This window comes from Cetorhinus maximus, chromosome 13, assembly GCF_964194155.1.
Source record: "Cetorhinus maximus chromosome 13, sCetMax3.hap1.1, whole genome shotgun sequence".
In the NCBI taxonomy this organism is placed as follows: Eukaryota; Metazoa; Chordata; class Chondrichthyes; order Lamniformes; family Cetorhinidae; genus Cetorhinus; species Cetorhinus maximus.
In genome coordinates this window covers 11,135,449-11,153,025 of record NC_135891.1, presented here as the reverse complement: position 1 = coordinate 11,153,025, position 17,577 = coordinate 11,135,449, and the positions used below count along the sequence as shown (strand labels likewise).

The 17,577-nt window shown below is 42.7% G+C and overlaps 2 protein-coding genes across 3 annotated transcripts in view; one reads left to right on the top strand and one right to left on the bottom strand.

The window, feature by feature from the left end:
• The window catches only part of LOC144688419 (rho GTPase-activating protein 39-like), a 551,921-nt gene that overhangs the window by 246,993 nt on the left and 287,351 nt on the right, over positions 1 to 17,577 (bottom strand). The window lies entirely within an intron of this gene.
• hm13 (histocompatibility (minor) 13) overlaps positions 1 to 17,577 on the top strand; it is a 78,164-nt gene that overhangs the window by 22,881 nt on the left and 37,706 nt on the right. For both annotated transcript variants that reach the window (XM_078554914.1, XM_078554913.1), the window contains exons 7-8: positions 635 to 692; positions 10,203 to 10,286. In XM_078554914.1, the coding sequence (XP_078411040.1) occupies positions 635 to 692; positions 10,203 to 10,286 (142 nt within the window). The remainder of the gene's footprint in view (positions 1 to 634; positions 693 to 10,202; positions 10,287 to 17,577) is intronic.

The window sequence follows — 17,577 nt, the reverse complement described above, 5'->3', positions numbered from 1 at the left end:
CTTGCCCTGAGGTAGTTAATGCAAGATGATCCAATAGTATGGGCAGAGTAGCATGTTCATTAATTTATATTATTGCAGGAAGATCAATTGTTCTGATTTGAATTAAGTGAAACAGTGGTGCAAGTAGAACAGCGATTCATATCTAGCCTCGGGTTACCAATTATTATTCTATGAATAATATAGAATTTATGTAATATTCTATAAATAAATGAGGGGATCATATGCAAAAAAAAAAGAATATCCAGTTCAGATCACAATGAAGGTGCTATTGTTGTACTCCTGGGTTGCATGTGGGCACATGCTTGAGCGATGCTCGTACTGCTTACAGGCGAGCACTGCTGTACAAAAAAATCTGAAGTTTGTGTCAGCAGTGTTATTTTAGTGTTGTATTTTACATCTTTAATATGTTACTATTTAGTATGTTCTACATTACAGTGTTTAATGTTTATTTTGGATAAAAATGGGAGCTGACCCTTTTGAATCACAATGTTAATCTTTCCTCATTTTGACATGGTTTAGCTGTTGAGAATTAACAGCAAGAGCTGTAATAACTTAGTCCTTCGGGTTCTTTTTGTTTAAATTTTGTTAAACTAGATGCCCATATTTGTATAGTATTTATTCTCTTTCCTTGTAGGTGTTTGGCACGAATGTCATGGTAACTGTTGCCAAGTCGTTTGAAGCACCAATTAAATGTAAGTACTTCTGGTAACAATCTTTAACTATTGGGGGCTACAATGTAGAAAATGGGCAACTACATCCAAAAGCTTAGCTTTCTGGTTCCGTTGTTTATCTTTAAGTCTGATATGAGTTTCTGAAATGTCTGATAAACCAGTTTAACCTCCTGTCTATTTAGTTTAACTGTTAATTGCCTGTAGATATGAGAGCACAAGAGAGAGAAATTTTCCAATTTTTATTCCTTCTGCATGTAGCTACAAGGGCTAAGCACAATTGGGTTTTTGCCAAATACCCAGTGAATTGCCCAGCAAATAGTAATGCTCTTGTATCCAATATATTGAGCCTGCTGGCTGGCAGGCTTTTGTGGTTGTTTTGAGTGCTCACATAGTCCTGCATTGTTAATGATGGCTTATACCAGAATGCTGGATGAATACCACCCCCCATTCTCCAGAAAGAGGTGAATGAGGATTGCAAAGTGAGGCAGCATTATATCCTAGGCATAAAGCCCTACAAAGCTAGCTTCAGTCCTTGGGCTGAGTTGAATTAGCTGTACTATGGGCTCATTGACCCCAAATGGTGGACGTTAGGGGGTAAAGTAAAGAGGAACATCAGACAAAGTCCCTCCCACTGATTGCTAGCTAATAACTCTGTCTGGAAAGTGCATATGCTTCATCTCGAGAGAGAGGGTACGATCAGGTTTAGTAGTGTAATAGTTTGTTAGGCCTCATAGTCCATACTGACACGTGAAGAATGGCCTGGAGTGATTTTGTTTTTATTCATGGAATCTAGGCCTTGCTGGCAAGGTGAGCATTTATTGTCCATCTGTAATTGCCCTTGAGAAGATGGCGGGGAGCTGCCACTTTAAGCCACTGTAGTCTGTGTGGAGAAAGTAATCTCACTAGGTAGGGAGTTCTGGGATTTTGAGCCAGCAGTGATAGAGGAATGGAGATATACTTACAACTCAGGGTTCTCTATGATTTGGAAGGGAACGTGTAGTGGTGGTCCCATGCGCTTGCTGCCTTCCTCTTTCCAGGTAGTAGAGGTTGAGGGTTTGGGAGGCGTTGTCAAAGAAGCCTTGGAGGTTCTCTGTAGTGCGTTTTGCAGACGCAGTACCATTGGTGGTGGAGGGAGTCATTGTGGGGGAGACAGTGGCATAGTGGTAGCATCACTGGACTAGTAATTCAGAGGCCCAGGCTAGTGCTCTGCGTACATGGGTTCAAATCCCACCAGGGCACCTGGTGGAATTTTAAATTCAATTAAATTCAATCTGGAATTAAAAGTTAGTCTTAGTAATGGTGACCATGAAGCTACTATCGATTGTCATAAAAACTCATCCGGTTCACTAATGACCTTTAAGGAAGGAAACCTGCCATCCTTACCTGATCGGACCTGCATGTGACTCCAGCCCCCCAGCAATGTGGTTGACTCTAAATAATGCCCTCTGGCTTGCTAGGTCATTTCATTCAGTTCAAGGGCAATTAGGGATGGGCAACAAATGTTGGTCTTGTCAGTGATGCCCACATCCCATGAAAGAATAAAGGGAAAAGAAAGTCAATGTTTGAGGTGCTGAGTGTGGTGCCAATCAAGTGTGTTTCTTTGCCCTGGATGGTGTCGAGCTCTGTTGGATCTGCATCCAGTCAAGTGGGGAATATTTCACCATACTCCTGATTTGAGCCTTGAAGACGATGAACAGGCTTTGGGAGGTCAGAAGGTGAGTCACTCATAGCAGCATCCCCAGCCTCCGGCCAGCTGTTGCATGTGGGCACAGACTGCTTCATTATCTGAGGAGTACTGAACACTGCAATCATCTGCGAACATCCCTACTTCTGATGTTATGCTGGAGGGTAGAGTATTGATGAAGCAGCTGAAGATGGTTGGGCCTAAGTTACTACCCTGTGGAACTCTTGCAGCAAGGTCCTGGGGCTGAGATGATTGGCCTCCAACAAGCACAACCTTTGTGCTGGGCATTTCTCTAACCAGTGGACGGTTTCCCGCTGATCCCATTGACTTCAATTTTGTAGGGGCTCCATGATGTCACTTGGTCAAGTGCTACCTTGATTTCAACAACAATCGCACTTGCCTCACCTCTGGAATTTGGGTTCTTTTGGTCCATACTTGGACCAAGGCTGTAATGAGATTTGGAACTGTAGTCCTGGCATAATCCAATCTGTGCATTGGTGAATGGGCTATTGGTGAATAAGTACCAATGAATATCATTGTTGGCGACACATTACATCACTTTGCTGATAAACGAGAGTAGCTCATAGGATAGTAAATGCCCAGAGTTTCCTTGCTTTTTGTGGCAGGACGTAGCTGGGTAATTTTCCACTAGATAGGTGGATGTCAGTGTTGTAACTATATTGGAATAGCTGGCCTAGACATGCCGGGATGTTGTCAAAGCCTATAGTCTTGACTGTATCCAGTCCACTCAACCTTATCATGTAGAGTGAACAAAATTGACTGAAGAGTGGTTTCTGTGATGGCGGGAACGTCAGAATGGATCACCCACTTGACACTCCTGGTTGAAGTTGGCTGCAAATGCTTCAGCCTTTCCTTTTGCACTCATAAGCTGGGTTCTGCCATATTACCTCTTATCTCTCTATAGCATGCTGCTTCCACTGTTAGCATGAATGTAGTCCTGTGTTGCAGCTTCACCTGGTTAGTACCTCATTTTTAAGTCTGCCCACTGCTGCACCTGACATGCCCCTCTACACTCCTAATTGAACCCAAGTTGATCCCCTAATTTGACAGTAATGGTGGAGTGAGGGATATACCAGGGGCCATGAGGTTGCAGTGAGGCCCATGGTGCCTCATCTTCTCATCACCTCAGTTCCTAGATCTGTTCTGAATCTTATCCCATTTAGCACATGTGGGCATCGCTGGACAGTGGTAGTGGCACGCAACACATTGGAGGATGCTCTCAATCTTTTTTGCTTTTATTCATTCATGGGATAATTCATAGGATTTTATTCAATCATGACCTCACTGGCTAGGCCAGCATTTATTGCCCATCTCCAGTTTCCCTTGAGGTGAGCCACCTTTTCAAAAGTGTAGTTATTTGATACAACTGAGTGGTTTGCTTGACCATTTCAGGGGGTAGTTAAAGGTCAACCACATTACTTTGGGTGTGGGGTCGTATTTGAATCAGACTGGGGAATGATGGCAGATTTACAGCCCAAAAGGACATTAGTGAATCAGATGGGTTTTAATGACAATCCAATAGTCAAGTGGTCACTTATTGATACTAGCATTTTATTACAAATGTATTTAATTAACTAAATTCAGTTGAACTTGTATATCAGGGTCTTTAGTCCAGGCCTCTGTATTCCTAGTTCAATAACATAACCACTGAGCAACTGTACCTGTTGTACCTATGCACTGAAGTGAGTCTCTATTTTCAGGAGGGTGAAATATTTAAAGTGAAATTGGTAGTTAACTAGAAATATTTCAATTTATACCTTCAAGTGGGGGTTCCCAATGTTTAGCTGTTTGGGCAGAGTTTTGATTATTAGTTCAGCACTTCTTCATTAAGAGGACAATTTAGCCAGGGGTAGAGGAACCAACCAGGTAGCTGTGTATATTCCAGCTGCAGAAGCCCAGCAGCAAGATTTGTTTTGATAAGTGCAGTCAGTGTGGTACATATTGCTCTAAATCAGACCTAGGCAAACTGTGGCCTGCAGGACATTCTAATCTGGCCTGCAGTTTCAACAGGGAAGGCACATCAGGTGCATCACAGATATATGCTGAGCAGCAATGTGAGGACCTGCACAAACGCTACTGTTTCTGGCACCTGGCCGATGAGCGTTAGCAGTTGTGAAATTAAAATGCAAATTCTATGGGGAGCTTCAAGGGAAGTACTTCAGGGTAATTGGAGTTGGCTAGTGATTTGAGGCCAGAGATGGCCTTTTCTTGAGTGTGTGCGGCCACCAAGTTAAAGGGGCAACTCACGTGGTGGAGCAGTGAGAACAGCACAGCTAAATGTGCTTTCAAGATTGATTACTGCAGTTCTTGTTTTTAGGTTTTACAAGTCTAAAGTCTAAACTTCTAAAGTCTAAACTTCAACACGTTTTTCACTTGGGTTTTAATACAGTAGTGTCTCAAATCTGGCTGTCCAAAAATTTGATTTGTCTGAATGCTGAACATTTTTAGAATTGCTTGCATCAAGGCGCTGCATTAGTGCGGTGTGGCGCTTGACTAGTTATCCCCTTCACCACTTGCGCGCTGTTCTATTCCCGCACTCCGAGTAACCCTTTGCCCCACCCAACCTGACTTGACCTGAGCCACCCATGGCCCGATCTGAAACCTGGCACGGTCTTGGTCCCGAGGTTGTCGGTTTTGAGACACTGCACCTGTACTCTTTACGAAAAACCAATTCTTAAATTGTTTTGTTTCCCCATTTTTCTCATTTCATCACTAAGATGTGCTAAGGTTTGGCACAGGATTTGAACCTGGGACCTTGTGGTCTGCATTGACATTGTAACACACTGAAGAGTGCTTTCACCTATTAAAATGGTTATATAATTATAATTTATTTAAAAAGCTAGCATTTGTATGTCCTATCAACTTTTTACATCATAAATTCCTATAGCCACTTTTATAATACCACAGATGTAGGAGTTCAGTTGGGAGGTGGGAAACGCTGGGGTGATTCTCCTGAGAGCAGAGAAAGTTGAGGCTAGATTTAATAGAGGTGCTCAAAATTATGAATGGTATTGATTGGGTAACTGAGGAGAATTTTTTTTTCTGGTGACATTCCCCTTCTTAACAGCACAGTGAGTGTACTACCTACATCATATGGACTGCAGCAGTTCAAGGCGGCAGCTCAGCACCACCACAAGTAGCGATGGGCAATAAATGCTGGCCTAGCCAACGATGCCCACATCCTGTGAAAGAATAAAAAAAAAAGGGTTGATAACCAGAGGACACTGATTTAAGCTGACGTCAAAAGAACCAGAGGGTAATAATAGATTTGTAGACCCAGCAAAAGGTTGGTCTACAATTCTGCTGGTGGATAAGGGATTGAAATATCAAATAAATGCTGCTACATACATTGAGTCCCAAGATATGTATGGCTGAAGGTCCCCACAAGCAATCTCTGTTTAACATTTCGAGACAGATATCAATGATTAGTTGTCTGTGCACTTCTGAAAATAAGAGTTGAAAATCCATTTCCTGTTCCTGCCAGAGGTGCATCTAAGGTTGAGATTTTTAGAAGAGGGATGATGAGTGTGATAGAAAGTGAAGACTGTGTAGTTTTTTAGGTTTAAGGTTTTATGTTTTAAGAAAAGACACTGGGCTATGATATTGTAAAGAGGGATGACCAAATGCATTGTCTGCATTCAGACAAGAGGATGTGAAAGAGAGGATATGTCTCGTTTTGTTATTTTATGTAATGCATCGTCATGATGGTATAATTATCATAATGAAGCTTTTGTTTATTTAGAACCAAATTTTATCTTTATTGCTTGAACCTTATGTCCGACCTCCCATACAATTTCCATACCTAGAATTGGCCGTCCAGCCGAACAGTTTGCCCACCTCGGTTCTAAGTAGTGGTAGCTCCCCTGATAACTCTTGAGCTTATCTATTGGGTAACTGAGCCACACTGATAGTTTAATTGTAACTGGAGTGGTGTTGGGAGTGCTAGGATTGTAATCACTTTCAGAGGTGTATTTGGGAAAGGAAAAGATCGGAGACATGGATGGGAGAGGAAAAAGTTATCAATTAAACTCACTGATACAATTGCCTCTCTAGTATGGCACCCAGGATTTTAGTACAAACAATGAAATTGATGCTGTTCCCTCCTTTTACCCACCCTACTCCACTGAAAGAAAGCAATTGCATTTTGCTCCATTAATTGAACAGTCAAATTTAGACTTTCAGAAGTATCAGACTCGAGCCTAGAACAGCCCTTCTGAGAAATGTGTACACTGTATGTTCACTATTGCTTCTGAGTTAGTCAAGGAGTTGACCAATGGCAAGGACATAATCAAATAGGACATTTATTGCACAGCAACCACTGGCAAGAAAAAAAGACTTGTATTTATATAGTGCCTTAACCACAGAACATCCTAAAGTGAAGTGTAATCACTGTTGTAGGAAATGGGGCAGCCAGGTTAGACACAACAATGTGATAATGAGCGGATCTCTTTTTATTTGTGTGCGATTTTGATTGAGGGATAAATATTGGCCAGGACACTGGGGATAACTCCCCGGCTTTCCTTCAAATAGTGCCATGGGAACCTTTACCTCCACTTGAGAGGACAACAGGGCATCTGTTTAACATCTCATCCAAAAGGCAGCACTGTATCGAGCACAGCACTCCCTCAGTACTGCACTGGACTGTCAGTCTTAGATTTTTGTGCTCAAGTCCTCGAGTGGGACTTGAACCCGTAACCTTCTGACTCAGGTGAGTGTGCTACCAACTGAGCCACAGCTGACACCTACAATGTAACCAATTATTTTTATGGAACCTTTTGACTAACCTTCGGTCTGTTTCTAATAGTTATTATTTACCATGTGGCAATGAATTCTGACACATTGTAATATATACTTCCTTTTATTATCGTTTCAAGGTGGTTTCTGCTCAGATTTCCAGAGTAAAATTATTTAAGCTGTACAACGTACATCCTGTAGAGGGAGCTCTCCTATACTGGAATTTGGTTCAATTTCATATGTTCCAGATGCATCTCTTCCTGGATTTAAAATTTGCATGTTTTGTCATGCTGTATTCTTCTAAATTAATTGTATTTGTCCAAACCTGTTGGCAGAATTTTTTGGGACTAAAAAAATATGCAGCTATTGTGAGTAAATGAGTGAAATTGATGTCACCTTGTTGTACAATGAATAAATTTCATTGTATGAAATGGTGTCGATGAAGCCCATTCTCCCTCTTGGGTTGTAGCCCATCAACTGGTGAGAGCCCCACTTGTGATATGGGAAGAACGCTCTTGCTATTGCACCTCAAATTGGGCAGTGGATTTTTTTTTTTTATTTTGGCCCATGTTCTCGCTCCATGACTCACTTGTCAACAAAGCAGTCACGTGGCAGAAGAACTAAAGCATCTTCCGTGCCTTCAACTCAAAGTGAAGAAAATTTCCAGTGGTCGTGATGCATTGGGCTGCTGTTGCTTGATTTGTGTATGAACATTTAATTCCCCTATTTGTGAATATTTGAAATGTCATTTTGCAGTATATATCAAATTCAGTGAGGTTAGCCTTTATGTGAGTTTTCATTTCTCTGGCACTTTAAGCTTGCAATTGAAACCTGCGGTGGCGTAATTTGTGCATTTTGCAGTGTTTTGAAACTGCGGGCAGGTTGTTTCAGCACAGATAATAACAGCTTATATTTTGTGGTACCTTCAACGTACTAAAACCTCCTTAAACATTTCATTTCATAGAACAAAATGTGGCACCAAGCCGGATAAAGAGATTTTAAGTCAGATGACCAAAGGTATGGTTAAATAAGTAGGTTTTAAGGAGTATCTTTTAAAGGAGGAAAGTGAGGTGGCAAGGTGGACAGAGGGAATTCCAGAGATTGGTGGCCATGTCTTCAGTTGCCTAGGCACCAATGGTGGAGCAATTAAAATTGGGAATGTGCAATAGACCAGAATTAAAGGAACGCAGATATCCTGGAGATAATGGGTCGGAGGAGATTACCGAGACAGGGAGGGACGAGGCCATGGAGGGATTTGAAAACAGATGAGAATTTTAAAATCCAGACATCTGTTGACAGATCTTCCATCTGGAGAGTCCAACAGTGATTTTTTTGGAGAGATATGTAGGGTGGCCTTGCATTTTACAATTAAAAATCTTTGAGAGAGAAGTAAAGGGATAAGCGAATTGGAATTGCAAGGATAAGGGGTTGGTTTCTAAATGTTCTTCTATAATAAGCCCTTAAACACATGCACCTCATACCTGGGCCAGGAGGCAATTATATTGCATTCTTAATCCCCCATGGTTTCTCAGTGGGGATATATGCAGGAATGTATAATAATTGTAAAAACTTTCTATTTCAATTTTTTGTTTTCTTTTTGCATTTGGTATTTTCCAAGCTTTCAAAATATCATTTACATAATTATGATAAAGGCCCTTAGTGATTTCATTAGGAATCCCTATCTCTTACTTCCTGTAAGAGGAGAGTTTATAAACAGATTTTATTTTTGATCCATTTGGCTGAGCTGGTCCCCTGCTGCTTACCAATACAGCGGTAAAAGAGCAGAATTAGAAACTGTCAGCAAAATGCATGTTATTACTTTGGCTGGTGGTTGGATTCCAGATGGCCTGTGGTTCTGCAGTATCACTGTGCACAGCACGATTTGGAATGAAGGTACAAAAGCAAACATTCCTCTTGTAGGCTGCCGGACACCCCAGCTGCACTGTGTTTATACACTCAGGCACAGGAGTGTACAGAACACATTGTGAAAGTTTGCTCCTTTTTAATTGAGTTTGTATCCCTTCCTCCTCTCCTCTTCTCCATCGCCACCTCCCCCCCCAACCCTCCACAACACTGCTGCCATATTTCTCACTGGCCCAACTAAAGACGCTGACTTGTGGTTTGGGTGCTATCTGCAGGTGCCAGCAGCCCTCCTCCAACTCGCCTAAAGTGGCAATTCTTCCTCGTGATTAAATCTCAGCGGTGAGTGTTGGCAAACTATTTGTTTGCAATGGGGGTGGAGGAGAGCACTATATGCAAGTATACTTTTACATTTGCCTGAACTCCGATGTGCATTTCTAGCAAGGTCACTGAATAGCCATTTGGGAAACTTGTGTTTTTCCTTCACAGTGTCAGCTGTGGCTCAGTTGGTAGCAGTCTCGCTTTGGAGTAACAAGTTTCTGGGTTCAAGCCCCACTCAAGGGCTCGAGCACAAAATTCAAGACTGACATTCCAGCACAGTACTGAGGGAGTGCTGCACAGTCGGTTGCTCTGTCTTTCAGATGAGATGTTAAACCAAGGCCCCACTTGGTGTTCAGGTAGGTGGTTGTGAAAGATTATGTGGAACTATTTTCAAAGAAGAGTGTGGGAGTTATCCCTGATGTCCTGGCCACTACTTAATCAACATGACAAAATAAATAGGTTATCTGATCATTATCTCATTGCTGATTGTGGAGGTTTCAGTGCACAAATTGGTTGCCTTGTTTCCTACAACAGTGACTACACTTGAAAGGTACTTAATTGGCTGGAAAGCACTTTGAGACATCCAGTGGTTGTAAAAAGCGATATATAAATGTAAGTCTGTCTTTTTTTTCTCTTTTTATTTGAAAGTTAAGGCCAATTCTATCTCACTGGCCTCTCCCATTCCCCCTCTTTCCCTGAAGAAAGCTCATACGGACTTGAAATGTTAACTCTGTTTCTCGCTCCACAGATGCTGCTAGACCTACTGAGTTTTTCCAGCATTTTCTGTTTTTGTTTCAGATTTCCAGCATCTGCAGTATTTTGCTTTTGCCCCCTTTGCTGTTGTGTACCTTGAACTGAAAGCTGGATGGAAATTTTGAGTATTTTCTCTGATTTTATCTTCCTTTTTTTAGTGGTTTTCCCTCAAGATCTTCTCGAGAAAGGGCTTGCAGCCGATAACTTTGCCATGCTCGGCTTGGGGGATATTGTCATTCCAGGTAAGAGAGTGAATTTTCAGTGAGGGAATCCAGTGTGTTCTATACTTTGCTCTCAACTGAACCGATTCTCTAGCCTATCTGACCAATCAACTTCTAGTGCCATGCCCCCTCTCAATTTTAATGCATGAGCTTGAATGACTTTGTATTCCTGCAACAGCTTCCAAGTCTCACATGGTTTTCTGGAAACAATTATACTGCCGTTTTCATGTTTCGCAAAGTGCAACAATGACATAGTGGCATTACCACTTGGGAGCCAATTGCCAATGTGATTTGGGAGAGTATTACAGAAAGAGATGTAAGACTCTGTGTTCAGTGTTACATTGCTTGATATTGGCACCATTAGGTGTAATAAATTGTCTAATGCACGGCTGCATAAAAGAATATCCAGATGATCTATTAGACCTATTTAATAGCATTGTAAATGATGGCACCAAAACTGAGATGTTATAGTTGTCATGAAAGATTGAACAGGTTGGTGGGGGCTCTTTTCTTTCCGGAAAAGTGAAGGGTGAGGGGTGATCTCATAGAGGTCTTTAAGATTATGAAGAAGTTTAATAGACTAGGTGTAGAGAAGAAACTTCTTTACCCAGGGAGAGATTAGAATGTGGAACTCAGTACCACAGGAGCACTTAAAACAAATAACATAGAGGCATTTAAGGGAAGCTATATAAGTACATGAGAGAGAAAGGAATAGAGGATTTTGCTGACAGAATTGGGTGAAAAGGAGTTGGGAGGAGGTTCATATAGGGCATGGACTAATTGGGTAGAATGACCCGTTTCTGTGCTGTACATTCTTTGTAATTTTCCCAATCCCCATTCTAAAGAACTTTCCATGTGAATTTTGGAGTGTGCTGCACAGGCATGAGTTCTTAATGAGCTAGCTGGATGGGAGGAAGTGAATTCTGCATGGCAGAGCCTAGATAATGTTCGTGCAACAGACAAGGGTGGTATTCAGAACCAATTCCTATTGAGTATAATTCAGTTTGAGATGTGCTAATGCTCAGTATTTTCAGGTGCAGTTCTTCCCATTAGAAGGGAGAAGCCTAGTGAGTTTGGACTACCCAGAAATCTTGCTGTTATCAGTGGCTCTTGAGGTAGTTCTCTGGTAGATGTTGCAACACTGATATTGAGTGATTCTGTGGCTCACAGATGGATAAGAACAAGTGAGAGTTTGCTTTTGTCAGGATTGTTTGGCAAGCTGGTTAAAAGTTTTTAATGTTTGTAGAAATCCACTTCCATTTCTTTAATCAGTTTTCCAAAGGCTCTTGATCTAATGCTTTGTCCCTCAAAGCTACAGAAGGATATGACCAAGTCTAGGATTTCATCTGGGATGTGCACCTTAGTTCCAAAAACTCTGTGAAAGCAGATGAGGGTGTGTAACACTATTAAACGAGAGTTGTATTCCATATCATCAAAAGCAACAACGACTTGTATTTATATCGTGCCTTTAATGTAATTAAATGTCCCAAGACGTTGTAAAATAAATTGATACTGAGTCACATGAGGAGATATTAGGTCAGATGACCAAAAGCTTGGTCAAAGAGGTATGTTTTAAAGAGGGAAAGCAAGGTTGTGAGGCAGAGAGGTGTAGGGTGGGAATTCCAGAGCTTGGGACCTGAAGACACGGCCACCAATGGTGGAGCAGTTAGAGTTGGAAATGCAAAAGAGTCCAGAATTAGGGGAGCACAGATATCTTGGGGTGTTGTGGGATTGGAGGAGATTAGCGATAGGGAGGGACAATGTCATGGAGTGAATTGAAAACAAGAATGAGAATTTTAAAATCAAGTATTGCTTCACTGAGAGTCACTGTGGGTTAATGAGCACGAGGTGATAATGCAACAGGGCTTGCTGCAAGTTGGGAGCATAGGAGTAGGAGTAGACCATTCGGCCTGTTGAGCCTGCCCTGCCATTCTGTTAGATCATGGCTGTTCACCTACCTCGGTGCCAGTTTCCCGCATTATCCCCATATCCCTTGATGTCATTAGTATCCAGAAATCTGTTGATTTCTGTCTTGAATATACTCAATGATTGAGCTTCTACAGCCCTCTGGGGTAGAGAATTCCAAGGATTCACCACCCTCTGAATGAAGAAAGTCCTCCTCATCTCAGTCTTAAATGGCCTACCCCTTATTCTGAGATTATGTCCCCTGGTTCTAGGGGACATACCAGGGACATACCAGGGGAAACATCCCATCCACATCGACCCTGTCACACACTGTAAGAATTTTGTAAGTTTCAGTGAGATCATCTCCCATTCCTTGAAGCTGGAGAGAACACTGACCCAGTTTTAAGATACGGGCAGCAGAGTTTTGGATGACTTCAAGTTTACGGAGCGCAGCATGTGTGAGAGCAGCCATAAGTGTGTTTGAATAGCCTAGTCTAGAGGAAACAACGGCATGAATGAGGGTTTCAGCAGCAGATGAGCTGAGGGTGCGAAGTCGGGCCATGTTAGGAAGTGGAAAATGTGGTCTCGTTGCTGGCATGTATGTGGGGTCAGAAGCTCCTCTTGGGATCAAATGTGACACCAAGGTTGCGAACAGACTGGCTTAACCTCAGACTGTTGCCAGGGAGAGGGATGAAGTTGATGGGAAGAGAGTTTGGAGCAGGGACCGAAAACCACACTGGACAAACAAGCGACAGGTATGTATTTCTCCTCAGTGTGATGCTTTATTGTGATGTTTTCCACATGTGTTTGACATCTTGCTGCTAAAAACATCACTTGTTGTGATTGAGTGAATGATTTGGGTTAATTAAATCCAGTAATTGGCTGCCTGTATCTACAAAGATCTTAACCATGCACTTCATTCATTCATTGTCTTGATTTGTTTCTGGAGAGATGTTGCCTCTAGTTATGCACTGACTATTTACAAATCTGTGTGGATGCTAATAATCTGAAAACAAACTGCTGTTTGAGAGGTGCTGTTTTCAATCAGAAGTAATTGTTGCAATAGAAACATTCAGGGAATTGGAGAGTTATTTGCATACAGGCAGCCTGAATCATTGTGGCAACAGGAAAGATAACTAATTAAATAAAAATATTCACCCTAATAATCAAATTATACTTGGTGTAGAAGTGTTCCTTCAGCAGATCTTTTCTTGTCATAGTTTGAAAATGCTCACTGGGTACCTGAATTGCAAAACGAGGGTATTAAAGTTATTAGGGAATTATTCTAAATTTCTGTAATCACGGTAGATTGGAAACCTAACATAATGCCCATATCGATTGTCATTTAGCTGCCCCTCGATTCAAGGATGACTTTTACTCGGGCCATGAGTTTCTGCCATGGGTCTTCATGTGACTGAGCATGCTGATTCTTGACCAACGGATCTTTGGGCACATGGGGCAGGACATCGCATAAGGTAGTGGGATCCAGAGTGCAGGTTTTGCTTCCTTTTCTTTCCTTCCCTGCTGCCGCTTTGCCTCATTAAGACAATGTGACTCAAAGCATGATGCAGCTTGATGGACAAGTTGTCGCCATTTTGAACAATTGTTATCAAACTCTTCCCACTCATTAATGTCAATGCTGTCGTTCTTCAAGGAGAACTTGAGTGTTTTCTTTGTCCTACTCTGGGACGTTGGCCTTTCAACTGTCCGGGCACTGTCCAGTGTCCATCAAAGTTGATTTTTCAGGAGCTTTGAATGCTTATGGCGCTGGATTTGAGAAGGACACTAGTGTTTATTAGGTCCTCCCATTGAATCTGGAGGATGCAGCAGCAGCATAACTGATGCAATTTCTCTAGTGCTATTATGTGTCACTGACATAGTCCAGACCTTACTGCAGTGCAGGAGAGTGGTGACGTCAACTGCTCTGTCTGCTAGGACTTTTGATGACTTCCGGAGGTCTTAGTTGCCAAAAACTGGCTGTTGTAGTTTGTAGAAGGGCTGAGCTGATGCAGCTAATCTGGTGTTAGATCTCCTATCAATAGTGACCTTTTGAAAAAGGTGGCTGGCAAAGCATGGCAAGTGCTCAACATATTCCAGAGTGTCTCCTTCAACATATATGGGAGGTAGACTATTTGGCTGACTAGGTGTGGGTTGAAAGTAGTTTTGTTTTGGCAATATCCAAGGAGAAGCTGAGTTCTTTGTATATAGAATTAATGGGATTGAGTGTGGTTTGCAAACCTGATGCAGAGCGGGCAATGACACTGTAGCCACCCGCAAACTGTGTATCACGTGTGCCTGTAGTGGAGTGTTTAGTGTTGGCACCGAGGTGATTAAGTTTAAAGAGTTTTCCATCCAGATGGTATTTAGTGTTGACACCAGAAGGTGAATTGGTGAGGTGAATTGCCACTGTCAGGTAGAATGTAAATAGTATAGGGGCTGTCAAATAGCCTTGCTTGACACTGGTCTGGATTTTGAAGGTGTCTGTTTCAGATTTCCCACTCAAGACAGTTGGAGTCATATCATCAGTTTCAGGATTCTGAGGAAGTATCTTGGACATCCAAATCTTTGGAGTACAATCCACAGAGCCTCGTGATTGACTGAGTCGAATGCCTTGGCCAGGTCAATGAATGCAATGAAGAGGGCATTGTTCTCAACATTTTTCTTGTATTTTCTGCCAACAAAGACTATGGTAAAGTTCCTTTGGAAGGTTTAAAGCCACACTATCTCGGGGAGGATTTCCTCGGCCACAGGAAGTAGGCAATTCAGGCGAATGTGTCAGGATTTTCCCTGCTTTGGTCAAGAGGGAAATACCTCAATAGTTTCCACAGCATGATTTATGTTCCTTATTGAAGATACAGTAAGACCCTGTTTAACGTGCTTAATAAAGTAATATCAATATACCTATTTAATGTTGCCAGTTTCACTTTAACATCATTTGCCACAGACCTCCTCTTCTGTGGCTTGACTGCTCACATGATCTTTCCTGCAGCGCTTAAACTTTTGTTGTCAACCCCGTGCCTGCGCCCGCTGGTGCCTGCGCCCGCTGGTGCCTGCGCTGTCTTGGCTCCTGCTGCTGGATGTGCAGCTGAACTCACACAAGTCCTCAGCTCCATCTAATGGAAGGAATCGGTCTGTGCAGGTAGTGCTAGGACTTCAGCAGCTATCTGCATTGACCAGCTTCTGCCACTTGATGGAGCCGGTCAATCTAAAAGTACTGTACTGTAGGTGGGTGTACTGTAATTTTTAAAGAACGTTTCACATTGTATATTACATTTTTTCAGTGCTTTATTTTGTTGTTCAAGTTACTTCAGCTATGAATGCACAGAGTTGCACGTTTATGGTACAGTATTTCAACTTAGACATTGGCTTTTCCAGGCAGGAAATATCCAAAGGACCCAACTCTTACTTTAACGTAGGTTCCCATAGGAATCTATGACTCACTTAAAGTCCTTTGGCTTAAAAGTCGCAATTTTCAGGAATGCAACCACAGCTTTAAGTGAGGACCCCCCTGTAGTTAGAATTGTTACATTCATGGGGGAGAACTTTTCCCCCATCGGGGCATTGTGCGGGGGTGAACCCAATCGGGGCCGCGCCGCCAGTTTACATGGGTGGACCAATCAAGGCCCACCTAGCATGACGCACACCCGGAAGCGCTGAGCGCTCCCTGTGCAGGTGGAGGAGTGGGGGGGGGGGGGGGTGGATTTCTCTGAGGCGGGGCATGCGTGCGTAAAAGCGCAGAAATCTCCAAGGCACAGAGGTGCCTCAGGGAGATTAGTTTAAGGTTTAAAAATTTAAATAAAGAAAAAATATTTTAAGACCCCCCATTTGACAGTGTCAAGGAACATTAATGAGAAAATTAATTTAATTTGTAAAGCCTTCATGAAACCTCATCCCGCCCGTGGATGAGGTTCCATGAAAAATGCGAAGGCCGCCTGGGCTCTTCGCTTGCCCGCTAACCTTAAGGTTGGATGGGCAGCTCAGTTAATAACTTCACTTGATATTTAAATGGCCTTAATAGGCCTTTGACAGTTCGGCGGGCGCACAGCTGAGTTGGCTGCGCGCCCGCCGAACTGAAAACCTAAATGATGCACGGTGACGTTGGGACGCCCGCCCAACGTCACCGCGCGTCATCTTACATGTCGGCGAGCGTGCCCTGCCCCCGCTTGCCGACCTGAAAATTCTGCCCACGAAGGTGGGGTGGGGAGAGGCATTCTTTTTCCTCCCAAATCTGTAGAACGAATGTGTGGAGTCTTGATATGAACAAAAGCCCACTAACTTTCAGCTGGTCGGGGCCGCAGGCTTTGTTGGTTTTTTTTCATCCATTTGACTGCTTGTTGCAGCTCTCCGATGGATGATGTTTTACCCTTGGATTGTACAGGGTACTGGGGGATAACCTGGAGAGTATCAGCTGAAGCTGTGGATTCACGGTTGAGAAGTTGTTGAAAATGTTCTTTTCAGTGTTGATGGATGGTATTGTCATCATTAAGAAGAGAAACACTATCCTGTGAGCGAAGAGGATTTTGTCCATTTGACCTTGGCCTGTAAATGGCCCAGGTACCTTCAAAAAAAGCTTTGCATGTGACAATGGTCAGCCTATTGTTGGATCTCTTGGGCATTCTCTTCCCACCAAATGGCTGCCGCCTTCTGGATTTGTCTTTGGGTGTCAGCCTTGAGCTGTTGGAATGCTGCCTTCTTGACTTGCAACCTTGGGTTGTTCTGCCAGGCAATGAAGGCTGCTCATTTTTGTTCCGGGAGTTCACGTATTTCAGCAGTAATTTTCATCGAACCAGTCCTGGTGTCGACGATGCTCTAACCCAATGGTCTGGCCACAGGAGTCTAGTACAGCACTGTATTTGATCCCACTATTCCGAAATTGAGTTGGGTATGAAGATTTTCCAGGTTGATCGTGAGCTACACTTGGAATTCCACTTTTTCGTTGGCTGCTTTACGGCTGAGACATCTTCATCTTGGACGTTTGGGCCTTGAACGTCTTGGTGCTAGGTGGCTATTTTTCACTGATTAAACAGCCTATGATCTGTCCAGCAGGCACCATCAGTCCCCTGCATGGATCGCGTGATACAGGCATCACTTAAATCTTGAACTGAGCAATTACATAATTAATGAGATGACATGCTTTGATTTGTGATGTCTTCTTGTGGTTTTGGATTTGTACTTTTGGCAGAAAAGGGTATTTGTTATAATGAGGCCACGCTGAGCGCTTTGTCAGCACAAGGACACCACTTGCATTGCTTTTCTCACCCCATTTTTCCCAATGGTTTTGCTCCAGACATTGGAGCCACAGACATTAAAGTCCCCCAGAAAGATGATCTTTTCTTCTTTTGGGATGGCAGCGAGGATTTCATCAAGGTCCGAATAGGTAAAAGGGTAACAAAAACAGACACAGTAA